Source organism: Telmatherina bonti (genome assembly GCF_933228915.1).
Source record: "Telmatherina bonti genome assembly, chromosome: 2".
NCBI lineage: Eukaryota > Metazoa > Chordata > Actinopteri > Atheriniformes > Telmatherinidae > Telmatherina > Telmatherina bonti.
In genome coordinates this window covers 20,244,847-20,266,022 of record NC_136620.1, presented here as the reverse complement: position 1 = coordinate 20,266,022, position 21,176 = coordinate 20,244,847, and the positions used below count along the sequence as shown (strand labels likewise).

The 21,176-nt window shown below is 37.8% G+C and overlaps 2 protein-coding genes across 2 annotated transcripts; both read left to right on the top strand.

The window, feature by feature from the left end:
* Positions 1 to 14,250: 14,250 nt before the first annotated feature.
* On the top strand, positions 14,251 to 17,915 carry rpl27a (ribosomal protein L27a). The gene is made up of 5 exons (XM_079248396.1): positions 14,251 to 14,279; positions 14,907 to 14,970; positions 15,066 to 15,141; positions 15,997 to 16,171; positions 17,739 to 17,915. The coding sequence occupies exons 1-5, from the start codon at positions 14,277 to 14,279 to the stop codon at positions 17,865 to 17,867; spliced, it is 447 nt and encodes a 148-aa protein (XP_079104522.1). The 5' UTR covers positions 14,251 to 14,276; the 3' UTR covers positions 17,868 to 17,915.
* Positions 17,916 to 19,307: 1,392 nt separating this feature from the next.
* On the top strand, positions 19,308 to 21,176 carry akip1 (A kinase (PRKA) interacting protein 1). Its single transcript, XM_079247547.1, has 5 exons — positions 19,308 to 19,617; positions 19,928 to 20,092; positions 20,182 to 20,256; positions 20,365 to 20,496; positions 20,603 to 21,176. Exons 2-5 carry the CDS (start codon positions 19,934 to 19,936, stop codon positions 20,750 to 20,752), a joined length of 516 nt encoding a protein of 171 aa, XP_079103673.1. The 5' UTR covers positions 19,308 to 19,617; positions 19,928 to 19,933; the 3' UTR covers positions 20,753 to 21,176.

The following is a 21,176-nucleotide window of genomic DNA, read 5'->3' as shown; positions in this document are numbered from 1 at the left end:
TCATTCATAAGACAAGAACTCTGTCAATCAAATATAAATTGGAAAAATAAAAGTGTTCCTAATGTCCGTTTTTTATGAAAAGAACGCAAAACTCTGGTTGACTACATGATGAAACATCAGAGCTTTTCTAACCATCACACAAAAGTCATAACTGTTAAATGAAAACAACCTGAACACACTGTGCAAGTCCAAATCCATTCATAACGGATGGCATGTAGGCCAAATATGCTTTTGAAATGTTTACCAATCTCTCTACTTTCCATTCAGTGATGTTTACATATCATATACCCTAAATGTTGGCTTGCGTGAGAGGAAAAACTAATTGGATCCAGAGAGCTTTATCTTCAGTTCATCTGTGAACTGAAATCACCAACATATCAGTTCAAATTCTTTGGATCAGAACATGGAGTAAATGTTGCAAGAAAGAGACGTATTAGCATTGTAAATTGCAAAAACATGTACTGTAATGTAATGTACTGTACTAATGTACTAATGTACTGTATGTAATCATGTTCAATCACAGAACCATTAAACTAAAACTTCTAATCAGCCTCGAAGGCTTGAGCTTAATGAATCCGCTGCATGCACGAAGAGCAGCTTGAATGAAAAGAAGTCCTCTCATGTTTCAAATGATCAGTGGGCATTCCTGCTGTGATCACATACAGTCTGACTCCTTTTTCATATTTTCAAGGCGAGCGTGCAGAGGAAGGTCCAGCCATCCATAGTAGCTTTCAGGCAGAGCATTTGAAACCATTTCCCCTGAGCTGATCAACACGTGGCTGCAGAAAAGCTTTCTCATGGGACAACGTCATGTGCTCACAAAACGACGCACACTGAGAAGCATATTTGCACATACAACTCCAACATGTCCACATCAAAGGGCCCCTGCTATAAATGGGCACTGTCATTACATCATTTGTGTGCTCCAGGAATTTGTCTGGAAGGTCTCTGTTTATTCTGTGAAGGAGATTATCAGCCATGTGTGACATGGGAAAAGTAACAACGGACTTCAGTAATGCTTTGGCTTTTAGCCAAATGTGAGAAGACATTTGAAACTTGAGCAGTTACTTGGTGTCACTGTGGTCAGGTCTGATCCTAGAAAATCATCCACTTTAGCTATTTTAAAATATCACTTTTCTTTAATTCTTGTTCAAGAAAGTTTCTCTTTTTTCCTTCAGGTTTAGCTCAGTTATAATCTTGTGTCTGCAGCCCTCCATCAGTAGGGAGTTCATTGCAGAGTGGCCTGATGGAAGGTACATGAATGCCTAAATAAAGTTTGCCAAAAAAAAAACAAAAAACAAAACACTCAATGACACAGACTTTGAAAAATATAGGTCTGGTCTGATGAGACCAAGTCTGAACTTTTTGTTTTTGAGTCTAAGTGGTATGTGTGGAGAAAACCAGGCACCTCTTTTCACCTGCCCAATACAATTCCAGCTGTAAAGCATGGTAGAGGCAGCATCATGCTGTGGGGTTGGTTTTCAGCTGCAGGAACAAAAGAGCTGGTTACAACAGAAGAAAAGATTAATGCAGCCAAAAACAGATATATCCTGACAGAAAACTGTTTCTGGAATGTTCTGGACATCAAACTGGGCCAAAGGTTCACCTTCCAATGAGACAGTGAAAGGGTATGAGGGAAGGGGTGGTGGGTGGGTTTGGAACAGAGGCTTGCTTGGGTTGTGGAGTGGGGGGGGTGGGGGGTATTCTTCACATGAGATGGGTGGGTGCAGTAGATATTTTGGTATTAGGGTGGGTATAGTGGTTGGTTGAGCAGGTTATCTTCCTGTCATTCCCAGCCTCCCTGGCTTTATCAGCACTTCCTGGTACTGCTCACCTACAAATGTAGGTACCAGTCCATTTCAAGCGGATCAAATACAGAAAATTGACCACAAATAAAGTGCAGTGTGGGTTAAGTGCACAGCATTGTGAATAAACGCAACCAAAACATACTTGTGTGAGGCGATAGGCAGCTCTAGATTAGAGAAATAGCTCATGTTAAGACATGGAAGAATCTGATAAAAGTTCTGCTCAACCTGATCAATCTGATCAACCTAGATCACTATAATTTGATGCAACTCCATATTTTCTTGCCCAGGGGAAAGTGAAAAACTTCTTTAAAGGGTACAGTTTGTTTTTAGAAATTTAGCATGAATGCAGTCTTGGTCCAGGATACTGTTGCATTCTCTAACTGAACGGAGTCCACAGTCAGACAGAGTCTTGTGGCCTATCCTGATGTCAATGCACCCAAAAACCTGATTTCTCTACCCCACAACCACCACTCCATCATTGTGGGCTTTCAGGGCTCCTGGGGCCAAGGCCATGTGCTGGGCCGTGTACTCCGCAAAGCATGGGCAGCACCTGCCGGACAGGCGGCTGCTGTCTTTTGTTTCCTGGGGTATGTGCCTCTTGGTTGTGGGTCGCTTTGGCTGATAATGTCACTGAGTCATTATCCTGTCCTGATGTTAATCTTTTTGTTTATTTCTTTTTTAATTTTAAAGATCATTTGTATTTTCATTGATGCTCCTGATGATTGTCATCTTTGTTTTTATTGAAGATACAACAGGTGGTTTTCTGTTTTCTTTCAGGTGTGGCAGCTGGTTGTTTTGTTGTTGTTTTTTTCCTGTTTAGATTAAACGGCTGATGATGTTGTTTTCTGTGTGATTTATCGTCCATTTTCTTCACTTCACTCTTTTTCTGTCCTCCTTTGGCTAATTTTTTTCTCCCACTTTCTTCTTTTCTCTGTTTCTTTTCCTAGGAGTTTAAAATGATCAAAAGCAATGCATGATGGTGTGTTGGTGTGTCCTTTCATCTTATTCTATTTTGAGTTTTATGTGCTCAAATCTTTTTCTTGGACTCAAACATATCTTGAGAGAAACAGATGAGTATCATTATCGCCTTTCTTTGTTATATTCCAGAGCTTCCACACAAAGACAGAGCCAAAAAATTGAGGAACACTGCAGCATCCTCTGCTGTAAAACATCAGTGTGTGGTGTATCTCTTTCTTCGAGGGTGAAATAAAGATTTAGTTCCGTTCTTGAAAAGGGGCCAAAGAAAACACTGTGTACTCATCCCAGTCCAAAGCTTGATAGTTTAAGAGTTTTTACTGTAGCAGCTCACCAAAATTTTAAGTGCATATTTAGTTTGAACAGATCCAAAAGATAGAAAGAGGAACAGTAAATTTTGGCCAGCAGAAAATTAAGTATGCATCTTAAAGTGTTTTAAAGCAGGATATGAATGAAAAATACCAAGTCTGATCATGGATGCTGTAACGTTTGGTCTAAACTCTGGACGTAGGTCTTATCTCTGCAGCTGGAGTGATGTCCATCTTTCCCCCGGTATGTGTGCATGAGTAATTCAAACAGACAGAGCAAAGGGGGCTTGAATGGTGGCTTTGATGTTCTTAAATGAAACATCTGCACAATACAACGCTGGACAGGAGGTAAAAGAAAAAGTGGAACCACTGAGGTAAAAGAAAGACAGACATGTGACTACGGCTTAATGGATTGAGTAAAGTGGGAAAAGACATTAAACCTTTCCTTAATAACGTCTCATGGTCAGCTTCCGGCATTTCTTCTGAGCATTAGCCACAAGACCACTTACTCTTAAAAGCTTGTTCTTGTCTTTTTTTTTTTTTTTTTTTTACATCTTTGTACAGGAGCTGTCAAAATTTTAGATTGAGTTGGATTCAGATCAAAGACATGATGTTTATGAGGGTGGGAGGCGGTGAGAGGGTTTCATCAATGGTTGCAACAGATTTTGTTCCTTTTAAAAGTCTTTCATTTGGCTCATAGCGTACAGACCCTTTTGCAGCAGCTTGGAGGAGCATTTTGAAATCATTATATGAAAGCATTGCTGTGCACCTCAGACTGCATGAATTACTTAAAGAGGTCTCTTCTTTGTGTTTGGTAAATTATGTTGAGCTGCATCTTGGAAGAATGAAATGTTCCTAAATAAAACACTTGAAAAAGGTGATTTAGATCTGTAAAAAGGAAAATAACACTCGGCGTGACACCTACAGTGAACACTAAACAGACCACCAAGGACAGCGCGAGGGTCCAAAACAGAGATACAGATGATTTCACAGTGGGATTGTAATGTAAACACCAAGGACTATGCTATTTTTATGTTACTAAAAAGAAAAAAAAATAAAGACAACTTGGGTCTTGAAAAATAATCTAATACAATATTATGCAACAACTTGACACAGATGCAAGAAAAACAGCCAACATGTTAAATAATACCTGATAGGGTCTTAAGGTAATACCCCAGAAGGATTTAGCGTAACATTAACTGAAGTCGACAATATATTTATTGATTCTAAACAATGCTACTGCGATCCGAAGTAAGGCCACAAGTTAACACTTCTCCAGCAATAGTAACCCTCCATGAGCTAATTTATCTAACCACAATAATACTGTGCTTCTGCCTTCATTCCATTTTTTTCTTGCCTTCTTTCCCTTTCTGTTTTACCCTTTTATACATTTTAATCCCACTGAGTAACAATCAGTGTTTTGTGTTAGGGTTACATCTGATCAGATACAGACAACTTGTCTCTTAAATCCTCCCTCCTACAATCACAGAGGACAGGTAGTGTGCAGCAAGGCAGGAATCCAGAAAAAAAACTGCTTGAAATGATTTATAAGAGACTTTTTTTTTTAATTATGTTACTATGCTTATAAAATATTTCAAAATATCAGTAGTAAGAGCACTGGTTAAAAAAAAAGACCTTTACATTTTTTATTCTCCCCCAATTTTCAGTACTCCCTGCTGGTGAGTCATAATATAGTTTTAGCTATAGAGAAAACTTGGAAGCCAATGTTTATTCTATTATTTTCTCATGAATGTGCCTCTACAAAAAGGCAGAAGGCCCGAGCTTGTCTGCCTGCCTGCCCCAGGAGGTCCTGTGGTTCACTGTGTTAAATACTAACAGTGGTTTGTCCACACGAACCAAATTAAGACTGATTGATTTTATTGAGTCTTGGGACATAAAACCTGAGGTTTGACTGTTCCTCGTTGATGTGACTGTATCAACATCAGATTGACTGCATCATATCAAGTTGTTTTGAGAAGGGAAATGAAGAGACACATTTTTTCAGGATCATAAAAAATCAGGCCACATTTGTTGTGACAAATGTCTTTTATTGCATTTGGTTTGGAGGGAAGAAACAACCTGGTAATCCCTAAAAAAAAAAAAAGCAGAGAAAAATGAGAGAATGATAGGAATTTAACTAGTCCACATAATTGAAAAAAACTTTTTTATAAAGGTAAATTTTGCAATTAATGTTTACTTAATCTCACAATACATTAAAAAAAAAAAAAAAAACTCTGCAGCATTAAGTGATACAAGCATACACAAATGTAGAAGATTGAAGAAATAAACAATGTCTCTATTAAGGATTTTATGAGTATCGAGGAAGCCTTTTTTTTCTGTATGACCACAATTTCATTTAACCCACTCTGTGACACTTTAGATTCCTTTTTTTACCTCAGTGGAGTTGAAGTTCAAACTCTCTAATTAAACTATAAATGATTAGGTAAACAGAGAATAACTGCTGGTTCACAAATGAGGGTATTTTTGTTTAATACAAGTGAAGTCTATGTCAATCTCTAAAACAAAAAATAACATGACAGGCACAACTGTTTCCATCCCATATCTGTTCTTTCTGACTTTGAATGAAAACTCCTGAATTATGTTATTTGGGTTGTTGTTGTTTTTTTTTGTTTTTTTTTTTGTTTGGTTTTTTTTAAGTACAAAGTTATTTATTTCCAAAAACAAAGCTCCACTAGCAAAACTAATGACACAAAGTTTTATAAGTAATATTTTTTCCCACTAAAAACATGTCTCCTCTTTTTGTAGTTTTCCTTCCTCTTCCTTCTGAGCCACCGGAGGCGAGCCCTCTCCGTTCCATCTTGGTGGGCAGATGGAAAAGTCCGGTCAGGGAAAATCTCCTTCAGTTTGCCCAAGAAAAACAGCTCCAGGTTTCTACCAGCACTGGCCACCTCTGAGTCTGGCTGCATATCAGGGGGAGATAAATCCACAAAAAGAACAAACTTAAAGCTAGTTTTCCCTAATATGGAAACTTAGTTAAAATGTAGTGCAAGAAAGTCAAATAAACTTAATGCACATACCAGGACAGGAGGAAGATCTCTTTCAGACTTCAGGAACATGCTACAATGTTCAAAGAACTTTCATTTTTAAATCCTAATTTCTTTAAAAAATTGACTTTTTACATGCTCAGGCAAAGAAGTGCTACAATATTCAATATTAATTGATAAATTAAACACTATCTTATCAACAAAGATGCATTTAGTTTACTGCACTGCAACTTGTTAGCTAGCATGCTTGCATGCTAAAGTTAGCACTTAAGTTAGCGCTGTATATCTCTGGATTTAAGTTAAGGTAATAAGTTTGGACTAACACTAGGAAACAAAATTACACTGATGTTAATTTAATATTTACTGGAAGATGAAGAGAAAAAATACAAGAATAATCTATAAGTAAAGATGTCAGTAGGTTGCCAGATGTTGAACTTAGCCCCTGAGGTTAATGCAGAAACTACCCAAAAGTCAAGGTGGAAGTATGGATACTCTGGCTTCAATACTTCAGAATCTGCCAGTCAAATTATGGATTCGATACTTTTTTCCTATTGAGGTTCTACTGTGCCAATTTTTAAAAAAAAGCTATTTATTTTTACAGCCAAAGTGGATTCCTTCTGCATTTTCCATGTCACGTGATTATAGTAGCTTATCAGATGTTATGATTCCATGATGATGATAATGTTAGTGGTTGTGATGTTGATGGTTTGTACTCTAATGTGTGACTTGAGGAATATTTATTCAGTCTTTACTTCATTATCCTAAACGCTTAGTCCGATTAAGGGTCGAGGGAAAGCTGGAGCCTATTCCAGCAGTCTTTGGGCGAAAGGCAGGGTTTCAGCTTTTTTATATAATTTATTTACTGAATATATTAATTCAGACTGTAAAATTCTGTGATTTTATTTAATAGGTCAGCATCCCTATCAATATTAATTAAAACTAATATAAACTTATGGTATTGTTAAGTTGGAAAAATGCTGACATTGCCCATCCCTCTGCTGCTCTCAGAATCCAGTATCCTCTTGAATAACTTACATAATTGAAAGTAGCACAGTTCTTAAACATCAGCAAGATGTCGTCAACAAACTGCTCGGCAGTGAAGTAATGGAGAGTGTTGCTCTTGTCCAGTTTCCTGCGGATCACTGACAGGTCGATGGGCCTCTTGATGATCTGGTAGTAGTTTCGAGCCTTGAGAATTAAGCAAAGGAATTTGATTATGTTTCAGAGAATGATGTCATTTTAATCTATGTGTTGTTATGGAACTAAACTGGAATATTTTACACATATGATTGTAAACCATTCAGGTAAGCTGTTGAAAGAAATACTTCCACCCTAATGTGCTGTTATAAATAGCTATAGGTTATTTGTATAAGATGTGATGGTGCAGCTTTATGTATGTAGGCAAGTCTGTTGGACTGACCAGAGGGCTGACAGGTTCGTGGAACGGAGCACTGAGTGCATGACAGTACAACAGAAGAGCCAATTTCTCACACCTCTGCAAAGAGCAAAACAAAGAAAAATACAGTTCTCTCTTTTTCTCTTCATGCAAAAAAGAGATTTGGGAGAAAGCTGGAACTATCATGCAAAACATTTACCACTACTGACTGCAATCATACATAATTTAGAATCCTGGATTTTAATTGTTCTCTCCATTTAATTCAGAAATGTTTTTATGCTGCAATCTAGAGGTCAAACTGCTGATTCTGCACTGCTCACCCTCTGGTCCTGGTTTGACAGTGTGTAAGGCACTTTGACTGCCCCACAGGGGTGTATCTTCTCACAGTCATAGTCCTCAACAGGCTCCTGGTCAGCTCGACACAACGTACACACCCAGTCACCTCTATAACATACATAGAATATCCATTGTTTTACAGTAAAACCATAAAATATATACACTTATACATCATGATGTTCTTTGTAGAACTGATAGTGACACAAAGTCTACAGATTTGCGTGTTCACATGGTGCTTACAGTGGGAAACTGATGAGATGTGGTATATGACAGGCAAGATGGTAGACTTTTGGGCAGCGGTCGCAGCAAAGCAGATCTCCACCATTCAGACAAACAGCACAAAAATCTTCACTCTCCATTTGCTCGGTGTGCTCTACAGCTTCGGGTTGATGCTCAAATGAGCAGCAAAAATCAGGTGTTTGATCTTCACCATGGTTCATATGGTCTTCACCAGCTTCATATTTAGTGTCAGATTCATCCTCCAGCTGCAAGCAAAGATCCTGTTCTGCTTCTGCTTCCAGGTCTAATTCGATCACCACTGTCTGCTCCGGATCAGGATCCAAATAAAATGTTTCTGAATCGTTTATCCCATCATCAGATCCAGAGTCATACAGAATATATGGCTGGTCTAGATTAGACTTGCAGTCAAAGCCTGAGTCTGGCTCTGGTTCTTCAAATGAGGGACTGTCCGGACAGTAGGGTTCAGTCCAGGATGTAGGTGGTGTTTCTGTTTGATTTGCCTGCTCTGGTTCTTCTCCTGCCTCCACGATATCTACTTCATTGTGACTGAAGCCATTCTGTCAGCAGAGATTAGGGACACAGATCAAAAGAAGAGCAAAACCTTTAAAAAAAATTACTTCACATTTATCTTTCTCATCAAATAAACTTGGCTTTTGTCTGTGTACCTGTTCAGGACCGTCTAAAGACACATCACAGTGGAGCTCAGCTTGTGTTTGGCACGGCAGTCGGATCAGAGACACAACTGGCTGCAGCGATGATAAAGACATATACTGGAAGTTCAGACGCTTCAAGGTCACTACTGGTATGCAGGAATTACCCAGAATCCTCTGAGCCTCTGGGTGAATCCTGTGGAAATAAAACAAGGCCACAGGGTCATCCTGTTAGTAGCACTGCGGTGAGTTGTGTCAGGATTGTGTAATGCACAAATAAGACTGTATCTGATCAGTGGAAATGGTTTTGGGTAGTTGCAAAATGGACTGCTTCATACGATTAAAGGGAAAGTTCTGCATTTTAAAGATATATTTAAGTTATTTTAGAGGCCTAAGGTAGTTGCTCAAGTGGTACATCTAACAACTCCTCTAACGATTGCACTCACTTATTAATAATAAACAAGCACAGATTAACTCTTTCTCTGCATATTGGGGTCCAAGCTTGTCCTTGAAACGTGTTCAAAATGCAGCTGCTTGATTCTTAAGTAAACTTAAGTCTTAAGTAAATGTAAGCATTCTTTCAGTCATTCATTATCCTAACCACTTAGTCCAATTAAGGGTTGTGGGGGAGCTGGAGTCTATCCCAGCAGTCTTTGGGCGGAATTCAGGGCACACCCTGGACAGCTCGCCAGTCCATCGCAGTACATGTAAACATGATCATGTTATGTTTATTGTAGCATCTTTGCACTGGCTTCCAGACTGTTTTCGAATAGTTGTTTGTTTTTTTTTTTTTTTGTTTTTTAAGATTTTATTGTTAGTTTTAAATAATTAAATTAATTAACCTCTTCTTGTCTTTCCAATTTTTTAATTGTACCCACTCCAACCAAAGTCTGACGTCTGTTGATCAGCATTTTTTTGGTTGTCCTGAGATCCAGCTTAGAGCAACTGTTTGACAGTTTTTGGCCCCAAACTGGTGAAACTCTGTTTTCCTCCACAGCAAGTCTACAGACAGTGGATCCCTTAAAAATATTGCTTAAAATGTCTATTTTTTTCTTGGCTTTTAATTCAGAGTGAGCTATTTTTCTGGTATTTTGTTTATGTCTATTTTGTGATGTTTTTGTCTTTAAACAGTAAAACACTTTAGTCAACATATTTTTCTCAACGTGCGTGTGAATGCACTTGAATCGGCTTAACCGTGTTCTTGTGAGGATACTCTGCTGCCACCTGGTGTCTCTAGTTCAAAAATACACCCTGCAGCAGTTTCATCCCCCCATAACTTCTGCTACTTTACTGCCATAAAGTAGAATAATTAAACAAAGACAAATTAGGCAATCAAGCATATCTGTATATATATATAAAGCTGCATAAATCAAAATAATTCTGACTGCCTTACTGTGATCAAAACAGGTCCACTACAAATCTTGAAAAATGAATTTGTTGTCATTTATACTTATTTATGCCTGTAAGACCTCAAAATGTATATTTTGAAGCACACAATGTGTCTTTTGGTAGTTTTTTGGTTAATTAAGCTTGATGATTAATGCATGATACCATGCAATAAACTGTACATTTTCCAGCTACCAATCTCCTACTACTTCTAGGGTTCTTGCAAAGAAAAAATATACTTTTTTCACAATACATGACCACACAACGTGTCAGAACTCTTCTACTTAAGTCACAGCAACAAAGAAAGTGAGTGCATTTATCAAAGTGTCAAACTCTTTATTTAAATACAGTGCTGTGTTATCAGAGCAATGCACCTTCCCTGTGTGTTGTTCTATATCTTACCGTAGTCTCTTCAGTAAAGCTTTCACATTTTTGTCAGGTTGTCTTAGGAATTTCTCTGATGTTGGAGAAGCTGCTCTATTGCAAGATGTTTTTGCCTCGTCTCCCATCTCCCAGAATCCAGAACTGCTGAGCTGTGTTGTTAAAAAAAAAAAAAAAAAAAAAAAAGAAGGTTTAACATTGTTATAGTCATTACAAAGTTTTGACTGATTGACAGACAAAGCCTTGTTTAACACTGTTTATGCATGTATTACATATTCTGCTGGGGGTGTGGGCACCTCCAGTGCAATTGCCCGATTTGTATCAGTCTCAGATGACATGATCTCCAGTGCCAGTGGCTCTCTGCACATGATTCCCGGTGGCAACAGGGATTCTCGCCTTTGTGGAAAGTTACCATGGCGTCTGTGAGTCGAGTCTGCCATCTCCAGGAGATCAGGCCTCTTGGGTTTAAAAAACCAGGAGAGAAAACAGAGAAGAAGCTGCTGGTTTTGAATCTTGTGTGCTCAGTGTTTGATGGCAAAACAGTCAAATCGACACAAATGTGCAAAACTCCAAAGACATAGTTGAAGAAAAGCAGTTCAGTTAACATCAGAAAGTAGCTTTTTACATAGGGAAGAAATATCTCTAACTAATGGTGATGAAGCAGAAAGTATTGCATATAAATCTCAGTTTCTAAACATTATCATAATGTAAGAACCTGAATAAAGGTGAATCAGGATGGTACTTCACCTCAGCATTAAAGAAAGACATTTGAAAGCTGTCAGAGAGGCTTCAGAAATCCATGTGAACGCGTCCTCGAATGGATGTGAGCTGAGAAGGAGAGAGGCGGTGCTGCTCCATGTGTCCAGTTATCAAGGGGCACATAAAAGATTTGATTGGTGGAGAGACCTGAATCAGCTTCAGCCCCCTGGCATTTAAGCCAGGTTCAGTGATAATAACTACAAGGCTTTGCATCAACAATGTGATCATTTGGTTTAAATGGTAGAGGATGTAATCAGACCTTCTACTTAAGAAGAAGTCATTTCACAGTCTAGACCAGTGATCCCCAACCTTTTTGAACCACAACCCCAAAAAATAACATGCATTAGTGTTTGTGACCCCCAATGTCAAATGCAACAACTGACTAGTTAAAAGTCTGATATAATAAACGGGTCATCCTGCAGACACTAATTGTAAGGCTAGAAAACTGTCAGAATCTTTATAACTAAGGAGAATAAAGTGATTTTTGGTGGATTCAGTCCTCCACTTTGACAAGGAGCCTACATCCCCAAAATTAGCTTCTCTCACCGAGATAATGTCAAATTCAGATTTTGAATACAATATGAGTGATAACTTTGCTGTTTATAGATGAATGCCTTTAAAAAGTATGTGTAATTCCACAGCAATAATACATTTGTTTTGGGAGCCCTAATAAAAATATCTAATATATTTCTTTTTTTTTTTTTTTTTCAACAACATGGCAACCCCCTTTAAATTATCTTGGGACCCCCAGGTGTGAGGGGGCAGGTTTAGGGAAGGAAAATTTACACTTTCAGAGCTCAGAGTAGTAACACTTCTTTCACTCTTGTATTGAAAGTGACCACACGAAACAGAGTGATGGTGTGTAAAAGGTTGCTCATCGATCTAGTATTATCAGACTAGTTTAAATAGGTCAAATCTCACTGTTCTGGGATCCAGTAAGTTCATTCACTACTAAATTTCCGTAAATGTCCCCACACATACATTTTTTTTAGCTGTAGTCTGTGGAAGTCTCTGACTGGAGACTGCCAGTTCTGTGTGTTTTAGTTAAAGCTTAAGCTGCTCTTTTATGTATAGTTGATTATTTATCCTATAATCAGTTCATAAAAACACCTGATCAGTTAGTAATGATAAATAAAGATTTTTCTTTTTTGTCTCTAGAAGAAAAATAATATATCATGTTTATAAGCTCCGCAAATAAAGAAAGAATTTTGGAAAGAAAACAAAACATCAGAAGTCTGAACAGATCTTTATTGCACAACTTGCCTTGAAAGACCACAAGCAAACACTGGCAACAGCTGGTCTGATTTTGATATTTTAAATAAAAATAAATTCACTCTATTGTCATACACCTTGTTACTAGAACAGTTCCTGAATTTAGAATAACTTTAAACTAAAATATGAGTCTACAAACTGTATTCAGTCAAAGTAAATGCCTGAGTTGGTGTTACACTGTCACACCACAAGGTTGGACACTGTTCAACAATCTTCACACACTAGTTTACGGTAGCATAACACTTTCCCGAGTGGATTAAGCTATGTTATGTTATATTTTAAGTTTTCCACATGTCTACTTCTGTATAAAGCTCTTAATTATTTTAAAAATTAACTTAATCTCATGAATAAACTTTAAAACATCTGTAGAAATTGTAGCATCCCTGTAAAGTAGCATTAAATGCTATCTTATTTATAATATTTAACGTCTGAAATTAAACACAAAATAGGAATTTTAAAGAATTTACCTTACAAATCCAATGACTAGGAATTCCAAGAAAGCTGCACAACTGCAATGTGGCAGTCGCAGGATTAAGATCTGAGGCAAAAATAGACCACTTGCTCCACTTCTGACCAATGACAACTTACACCCTGGAAGTTCACTCAGACTTTGAATAACAGACCTGCTTTATGTAAATCAACTCAATCTCTATCTGTGTGCAGCTGCTCCTCCTGAAGCACACCTGATGGCACAACATAGAACAGGGTATGGTACAAAATCTTGTGCTTGTAACATGGTTGTGCGTGCATTTACACTCATCAGTTCCATGAACTGTGAAATGTTATTTTGACCATAGAAACTTGTGGAACATCACTGTCTGTATCATTATGTATCATATAATTGTTTTGGTCTTAAAGTCTAATCTTTGAATGGTTGTGAAACTTTCTGGGGAGGAAAGTCAAGGCTGCACTGTCGATACTAAAGGGGAAAACTGACACCACCTCCTCTGTTAAATGATGTTTGTTCTGGCTTTGTTTTGTTAAACTGGAAAAAAAAAAATCATATGGTCTAAACTCTAACAATTTAGAATATGTGGATGAACCAGGTACACCCAGACTGTTTTAGTGCTAAACAATTTTAACACAGCTCAGACTGGAGCAGCCTGGAGGCTGTACAGCAGGTAGTCTCCATTTAAACCTTTTCAAACCAATTACCCACCAAACACATTCACTTTAACCCTATGTGGAATATCATCAGAAGATCTTAGTTTTTTTGTTTTGTTTTGTTTTTTTTTTTGTTTTTTTTTGTTTTTTTTTGATGAATTAATGAATGAATGAAATGAAATGAAAAATACTTTATTAATCCCCAAAGGGAAATTCAATAATTCATTAATGAGCTAAAGCAGGCAATCTAAAATTGTCCAAATGCGAGAGTAAAAAGTAGCATAAAGAAAAGAAAAAATATGAATTGACCATTTTTCATGTAACAAATGACCCTGAAAAACAACACATTTCCAGCATTTCACATTCTTCTTTTGATTCAATGACAACCAAACAACACAAATATTTATTTAACAGACTTCGAATATTTTATTTAAAGGGTAATTTGGTTTTACCTGTTTAATCTTTGCCTAGAATAATCCATAAACTAATTGCTTTTACAAAAATACATCGCCCCATCGTAGTATGACACTGATGTTCAAGCTGCCACGTTTGACACTAGGCGTCGCTGTGAGCTGTATGCATGTTGACGTACGTTCAAGTCTCGCAGAAACTCGCGTTGTTTCCCAATCCCGTTCCTCTTTCAACTACCCTCCAAGATGGTAAGATTGAATACCGGGGTATATTTCTGAATTTGAATTCTATCAGCCCCCATCGTTGTCTTCTTAAGGCAAAACACGCGTCCCACCTACGTTTTTCCTTTACATAATGACAGGCGAACATTTGTTTGGTTGTATTGTTATTATTACATTTATTGAAACGATAAAATAGTGTTTCACCCGGTGATACTGTGTTTTAGCTGGGCTACTTTGGCCCTTAGCCTTGAAAGAGAACCGATGCCTTGTTCCTCTTGTAGCAGGCGTTATAGCGAAGTACATTTTTCATCATCCTGATGGTAATATGGTAGAAAACAGTCAATTATGTCAGCTTTTGGAAGTTATATGTTGTTTCTAGTAGAAGTCAGCTGCCGGTGAATGGGACGAGTTGCCTTTAGCTTTCAAGATGCTAAGCAGCATGCAAGCACTGCACGCTGTAATTCACATAAACTATCAGAAAAACATGTTTTACGTGTCTTCCCTGTTTACTATGGGCTGCTTGCATCGATGTTTAACGTGCTTATAAGGGGGAAAAATAATACTATTACAGCACTAGTTAGCATTTTGAGCTATGGATGTGTTTAAAAGTGAGGTTCGATTTAAAAGTAATATTAATCCAACATTTTTCTTTAGCCTACCAAGAGGTCAAAGACCAGGAAGCTCCGAGGACACGTCAGCCACGGACATGGTCGCGTTGGTGAGTTGAAACCAAATCCACAGTAGATTTAACCTGAACAGGTAGTTACAGAGGTTAATGGAGATGCCATTAACAGCAGCGTGTCCACTCCACAGGCAAGCACAGAAAGCATCCTGGAGGACGTGGTAATGCTGGTGGTCTGCATCACCACAGAATCAACTTTGATAAATAGTAAGTGCCTCACAATGCAGATATACTGACAGTGTTGGAGTTCGACTTACTGGTCTGTGAAGTTGGGAGAAACTGTTGAAATGTTTAAAAAGAGAAGCCCCATCTATGGAAATGTTGGCTCCTTGACTGATCCTGCAATCAGTTGTTTTAGAAAATAACATGGTTTGCTTATCAACTTGTTATATTCTGGATTTGAATTGATATTACATTTGTTGAAACACATTGATGAATGATTAGGATCTTATTTCTGCAACAAAGAAGTCACCACCTGTGGAGTTAATTTAGAAATAGTTTTTTGATTTTCCATATTACCGTATCATTGTTGCATGCATTGGCTTTTGTAGTTTTTATGATTTTTAATTGATCTTATTCATTAATCCTGCCTCAAAGTCAGGTTGCTCAAAAGATCTTTTTTAATAATGACACCCTAGTAAATCGCCGTACTTCTTTTTTTACTCTTCCATAAATGCTAAAATACTCTATAATGCTTGAGCTTGACTTTAATTTGAGTTGCCTGTGAAGTGTTATAAGAAGTGTTATAAGAAGCCAAAACATTAAAAATGTGGAGACATTAGTTGGACATTGATGGGGGAGACTGCATCTGCACTTTGAATGTCTCAAAGAATTTGCAGTTTTATTGTCTTTGGGCTTAAGTCAGACCAGTAGGTCAGAATCATATTCTGATTCCTGCAACTTGTTTAGCGTTTGGTTTCACGATATTTTTGGAGAGATATGGTCATTTGTTTATCTGTGTTTATTTGTTCAATATATTTCTATGTAAAATACTCAACATATTTCTGTGTCTGAATGTCCTTCAGTTCTTTTCATTTTGTTTCTTCCTGTGTTTGTCCACAGCCACCCGGGCTACTTTGGTAAGGTGGGAATGAGACATTACCACCTGAAGCGGAACACAGCTCACTGCCCCACCATCAACCTGGACAAACTGTGGACGCTGGTCAGCGAGCAGACCAGGCTCAACTACAGTAAGAAGCCTGATGGACCTGCCCCTGTCATCGATGCTGTGCGCGCTGTAAGTCTTCATACAGAGCATGTTCTCTTAATGGTTTTTTTAAAAAAAAAAAAAACAAACACTTTTTCTTCTCTTTCTTTGCATAAAAACCCAGAAAACATTCAGCGTTAAACAAACAAGGAGAATATACTGCCCGCTGCAGAGGAGGGATAGATTTTAACAGCTTGTAGTTTAAAATCCCTTTTATATGCTCTCATGGATTGAAAACACCATCCTGTTTGCCCACCTATCACAGAATGGTTTTTACACTTGTTGTTCTAATTAAGACTATTAGGGAGCAGTTTACTGAACAAGTATTGATGCACAGTTTGCCATTTTCAAATGTAATAATCCAGTATCTATTCATAAATGATTTTTTTTTTTTTTTTAAGCTTTTGTTTTTTTTTTAATAAGTTTGCTTTTCCGTTTTAAAAATAGGTTTTCCGTGTGGTTTCCGTTCAGTCAGCTTCTCCTGCTGAGAAAATGCCCAATTCACAATTTTAAAATTACATGCTACATTTGTTTCTTGACGCCAAATTATTAAAATAAAAAAACCTAAATATATAGTTTTCTATATTTACCATCAGAAACTTCATGAATATGGAGAATAAAATGTTTTAATGGATTCTGTTAACTTCTGTGACAAAGCACCTATCTGTCCCAAATCCGCTTGCAGATGCCAAATTCCGATTCTTTCAATCCTCATTGGATTAAATTCATCTGCAAATTATTAGCACATTACCTGTTATATCATTTTCCTTCCTTTGTTGTTTAAATATAGATTCTGCTTGTTTTCTAATGTTTAAATGTCTCTGTAAAACACTACGAATCACCCAGTTGTAGAATTGTGCCATATAAAGTTGTCTTGCCTACATTTCACATTAATTAGCAGCTAATGCTAAGACCAAGTGTTTCAATTTGTTCAACACAGAATGTTTTGAAAAACACAGTGACATCACATGTCATATATGTACTCCAAAATAAATCTGATAATGGACTTAAATGTAGATTTTTCAAATATTGGATTTCTAAACAACATGTAGATTCTTCATATCAGATTATTACAGTAATGATTAAAAGAAATCTGATTTGGATAGGTAAGGGCTCAGTGTTTTAAAAATTTATCTATGAATGTCTTTGAAATAAAAGAGGTTGGTTTTAAACATCTGTAAAGGGATTGATGTTGAATTGGATTTAGTCTAAATCGATTCAGGAAGTTAACGGTGGTATCCAGCCCTGATCTGTTGTGGCAGCATTACATGCATACTGGTGCAGTTTTTCTCCTCCTCGACATTCATCCTTCCAAATGACAGGAATAATATCTGCACAGTTTGCAAAGTTCCATTAAACTGTCAATGCAGGATGTGAATTTGACATATGGTCCTTTTGGGATAATTTATAACGAACATAGCCAGAAGCTGCATAACTAGATCAGTTTTATTGTGTGTGAGTTTAGCTAGTTGGTAATTATAGGTTTGTAATCATTTTGAGTCTCTGTCCAACGTAAGCGGTGCAAGTCTTCTTGAATGTTCATGACGTTTGTTTTCCTAATTTAAAATATTCTTCACTTATGTTTTTAATCCTTCAGGGCTACTACAAAGTTCTGGGCAAAGGTAAGCTGCCCAAGCAGCCTGTCATCGTCAAGGCCAAGTTCTTTAGCCGACAGGCTGAGGAGAAGATCAAGGCAGTGGGAGGAGCCTGTGTGCTGATGGCATAACCTTCCTGTCGGAGTGTTTTTTGACAAAAAATAAACTATAAATGGAAATTGTCTGTTGTGTGTGATTTTACCAAGTGCCACTAACGTGTGTGTCAAGTGAAAAGATTTGTCACATGTAAAGTAAAACAATCCAGTGTTTTATAATTGCGGCCCTCTGGGACCCCCTGCAGATCTTATTTCATCCAGATGGAAGAAATGGCTCATTTGAAGTGGAGCAAATCATTTGAGCAGTTAAATTAATCTGATTAGGTGTGCTAGAACTAGAATCATCTAAAACATCCATCGCTTGGATTGAGGAACTCTGATTCCAACACACAGCAGGGATTCTCAACGCTTGTGGAGTTTTGTGTCACTTCTCTGATAGTGCTGTATGATAACCCTGATGGTGTAAATTTTCCCAAATCTTCAGAAGGCTGTTCCTGGAAAAAGGATGTACAGTTTTAATGTACGCTGTATTCTTCCTCTTCCTAGCGGCACAGTTTCCTCGTGGTGATATACTGACAACGATAAAGCATCATACAGCCTCCAATGCAATTAATTCACCAAGCTGTTGAGAATCACAAGACCAAGGCCGGATTATCCAATGGGCATTATAGGCACAGGCCCAGGGGCCCATGTGTGGCCTACGTGGGGCAAGCACTAGCAGTTTGGACATTAAACAAAATGTACATAAAAGGCAGATAGTTACACCACAGAGTCTAGTGTACTGCTATTGATACCATTGGCTGAGAGATGTTAGAAATGTCGTTTCACAGATTTTCATTCACAATTTTTACAATGTTGTATAGAGGAAGGGGCCCCCTGAAACTCTCTGGGCCTGTACACTTTTAATCCGGCCCTGACCAAGACAGATCCTTGTTGATGTAAGACCATAAGAAATCTTGAGACATGACACTCTTTTCAGATGACTTATGTCTGGTTTTATGTCCAATAAAGGAGGAAACACACCTCAGATGTAATAGTATAATGTATAATCTAATATTCAAGTGGGGCATTTTTTTTCCCATACATTATTTTATCCAACAGGCTCACAGAGATACAAAGATTACCAGTTATGTAGAGCTTGTACGCATTTGAAAAAGTGAGTTCTTTTCTATTGCATTGTAGAACCCGACTGGTTGATAAAGATTACACTTAATTAAATGGATAAACATTGGATTAAGATTATAAAGGTAGTTAAAGAAATTTCTGTTAATACTTCATGACGGGAGATTTGTTGCTTTGTTGGACACTACATGTGGCCTGTTGTCTAAATTTCCACCAACAAATGTTCATGTGTCACTTAAAGCTCTGACTGGCCTGAAAAACTCAGCACACTTTCCCTCGTATGCAGCATGCAGCAGGAAGACCCCACATGATCACATGACCTGCTAGTCTGCAGGGGGCGGGGCTTAAATGGGCAGCGTTTCCTGTCATGTTTGAAAAGTAGTGAACGCCAGACTCAGATAATTATCGGGAAAATGTGAGAGACCATGAAAGAAGATATATTTTTAAGACAGAACTTTTCTCTGAATGTATTTATTAGTGGATATTTACATTTGTCGCGTTTCTAAAGTTTACTTGCACGCGCTGAAACACGCAAAGTAAATCTCTTTACAGGAGATTTGCTGATTAGAGCGAGCTGGTGAAGTTGTGTGACGACACAGTGAGAATGCAGCGCGTGCAGCTAAAATCTATGTGACAACTTTGGAAGGAGCTCGTGAAGGGAACAGTTGTCTTCATGAAAGTGAAAGCGAGTAGTTTCTAACAGGTAACCAGATGCTTTCTGTTTGGCTTCCTCCGGGCATTAATGTGAACTGCACGTGCGCAGGTTTACTGAAACCCTTTTAAATGCTGTTATTTTAAGCTTCTGGTTTTGTGCACCAGTCAGTTAAATATAGGAAATTTTGCAAAAGCATATAGTGATATAACCTTGGGTTTCAGATTGTATTACAACAGCACTTTTGTGACATTATGGGTGCCACAGACATAGAGTAGTGTTGTAAAGTCCTTATAAATAACTGGAATATATTAATGTAACTGGTTGTTCAAGTGACTGTCATCTGTGTTTTTTACTTCAGGTGTTCATGGCAAACCAAGCTTGGCTGGAGTCTTCCCTGCAGCGCTCTGCCAGTCTTGGTTTGGAGGTACTGGAGCGAGCCTCCAGGCGGAGTGTAGACTGGACTAACACTGGTACATCTCAGACCCCCACAACTTCTGATGAAGAAGCTCACATTCCTGTCAAGGTTTGCCAAAGATTTGATCTTTTATTTACTCAGTTTAACTGCCCTGTCAGCTTTTTTATTTAATTACCATTCTCTATGTTGCTCATCAGAGAGCCCACACAGAGCTTAATGATGCCTTTGCAACAATTGCTGAGTTCATGGTGCAGACAACCTATCACTGCAAAGTGAGTAAGCCATGTTTTTGTGTGTGTGTGTGTGTGTGTGTGTGTGCTTCCAGTTGCAGAGCAATGTATGTATTTTGGTTTCCTTTTTATTTAATTTTTTTTATAAAGAGGTTCTATGAGTCTGGTTGTTGCACTGAGCCTACTGAAAGAGAAAGAAGCCACATGTCCAGGTTCCACACGCAGCCAGAAGCCATAAGGCCAACATCGGCACTTCCAACCATTAAACACATAAAAGATGCGGTAATTATGTTTTTACTTCTTTTTTTTTTTTTTTTTAACAGTAAAGCTTTAAAATCTTTCTTTTTAAAGCTTCTTATTAAAAAAAAAAATTCCTGTCGGTTTTCAGGGTCGTGTTTCTGCGATGGGGGAAGATTTTTACATCGAGGTTTCACCAGGAACGTACGCTGTTTCTGCCACCTTGCCAGAGTCACAGCAACAGACTCAGCTGGTCAGCATTAAAGCTGGAGAGAGCATCAACCTCACCTTTAACCTCTGACACCTCATCAGACCAAATAAGCTCTCTGAACTCCTAATAACTAAACTGACTCAATGCTGAGGCTGTTGGTGTGTTTTTTTCCCTTGTTTTTATTTCGCTATCATGATGTTTCATATGCTGCATACTGAAGAGCCATATTTTAACCTTTTTTTTTCTTACATTATTTGCTTCTTAGTGTTAAAATTTTGCCATCCATGTAATGCCCTCACACTGTTTACCTGCACTAATGCCACTATACTGTATTTAAAATAAAGTATTTTACAGAATTAAATTCCTCTTAACCATCATAAATTATGGCCATTATGTGCGAACATAGGTAGCATTATTGCCAGAAAATAGCCACAGTCCTGCAGGTGGTCAAGGTTTAATGTTTGTTATTCCAAAGACATCCCTGACATTTATTGCTCTTAGTTTGCTATGAGGA

Excerpts from the sequence above, each read along its gene's own strand:
- rpl27a (XM_079248396.1), top strand. Across the intron at positions 14,971-15,065 it reads CCACGGACATGGTCGCGTTG|GCAAGCACAGAAAGCATCCT; the intron begins GTGAGTTGAAAC and ends TCCACTCCACAG. Across the intron at positions 16,172-17,738 it reads TCATCGATGCTGTGCGCGCT|GGCTACTACAAAGTTCTGGG; the intron begins GTAAGTCTTCAT and ends TTAATCCTTCAG.
- akip1 (XM_079247547.1), top strand. The coding sequence starts at position 19,934 with ATGGCAAACCAAGCTTGGCTGGAGTCTTCCCTGCAGCGCTCTGCCAGT. Across the intron at positions 20,257-20,364 it reads AGACAACCTATCACTGCAAA|AGGTTCTATGAGTCTGGTTG; the intron begins GTGAGTAAGCCA and ends TTTTTTATAAAG. Across the intron at positions 20,497-20,602 it reads TTAAACACATAAAAGATGCG|GGTCGTGTTTCTGCGATGGG; the intron begins GTAATTATGTTT and ends GTCGGTTTTCAG.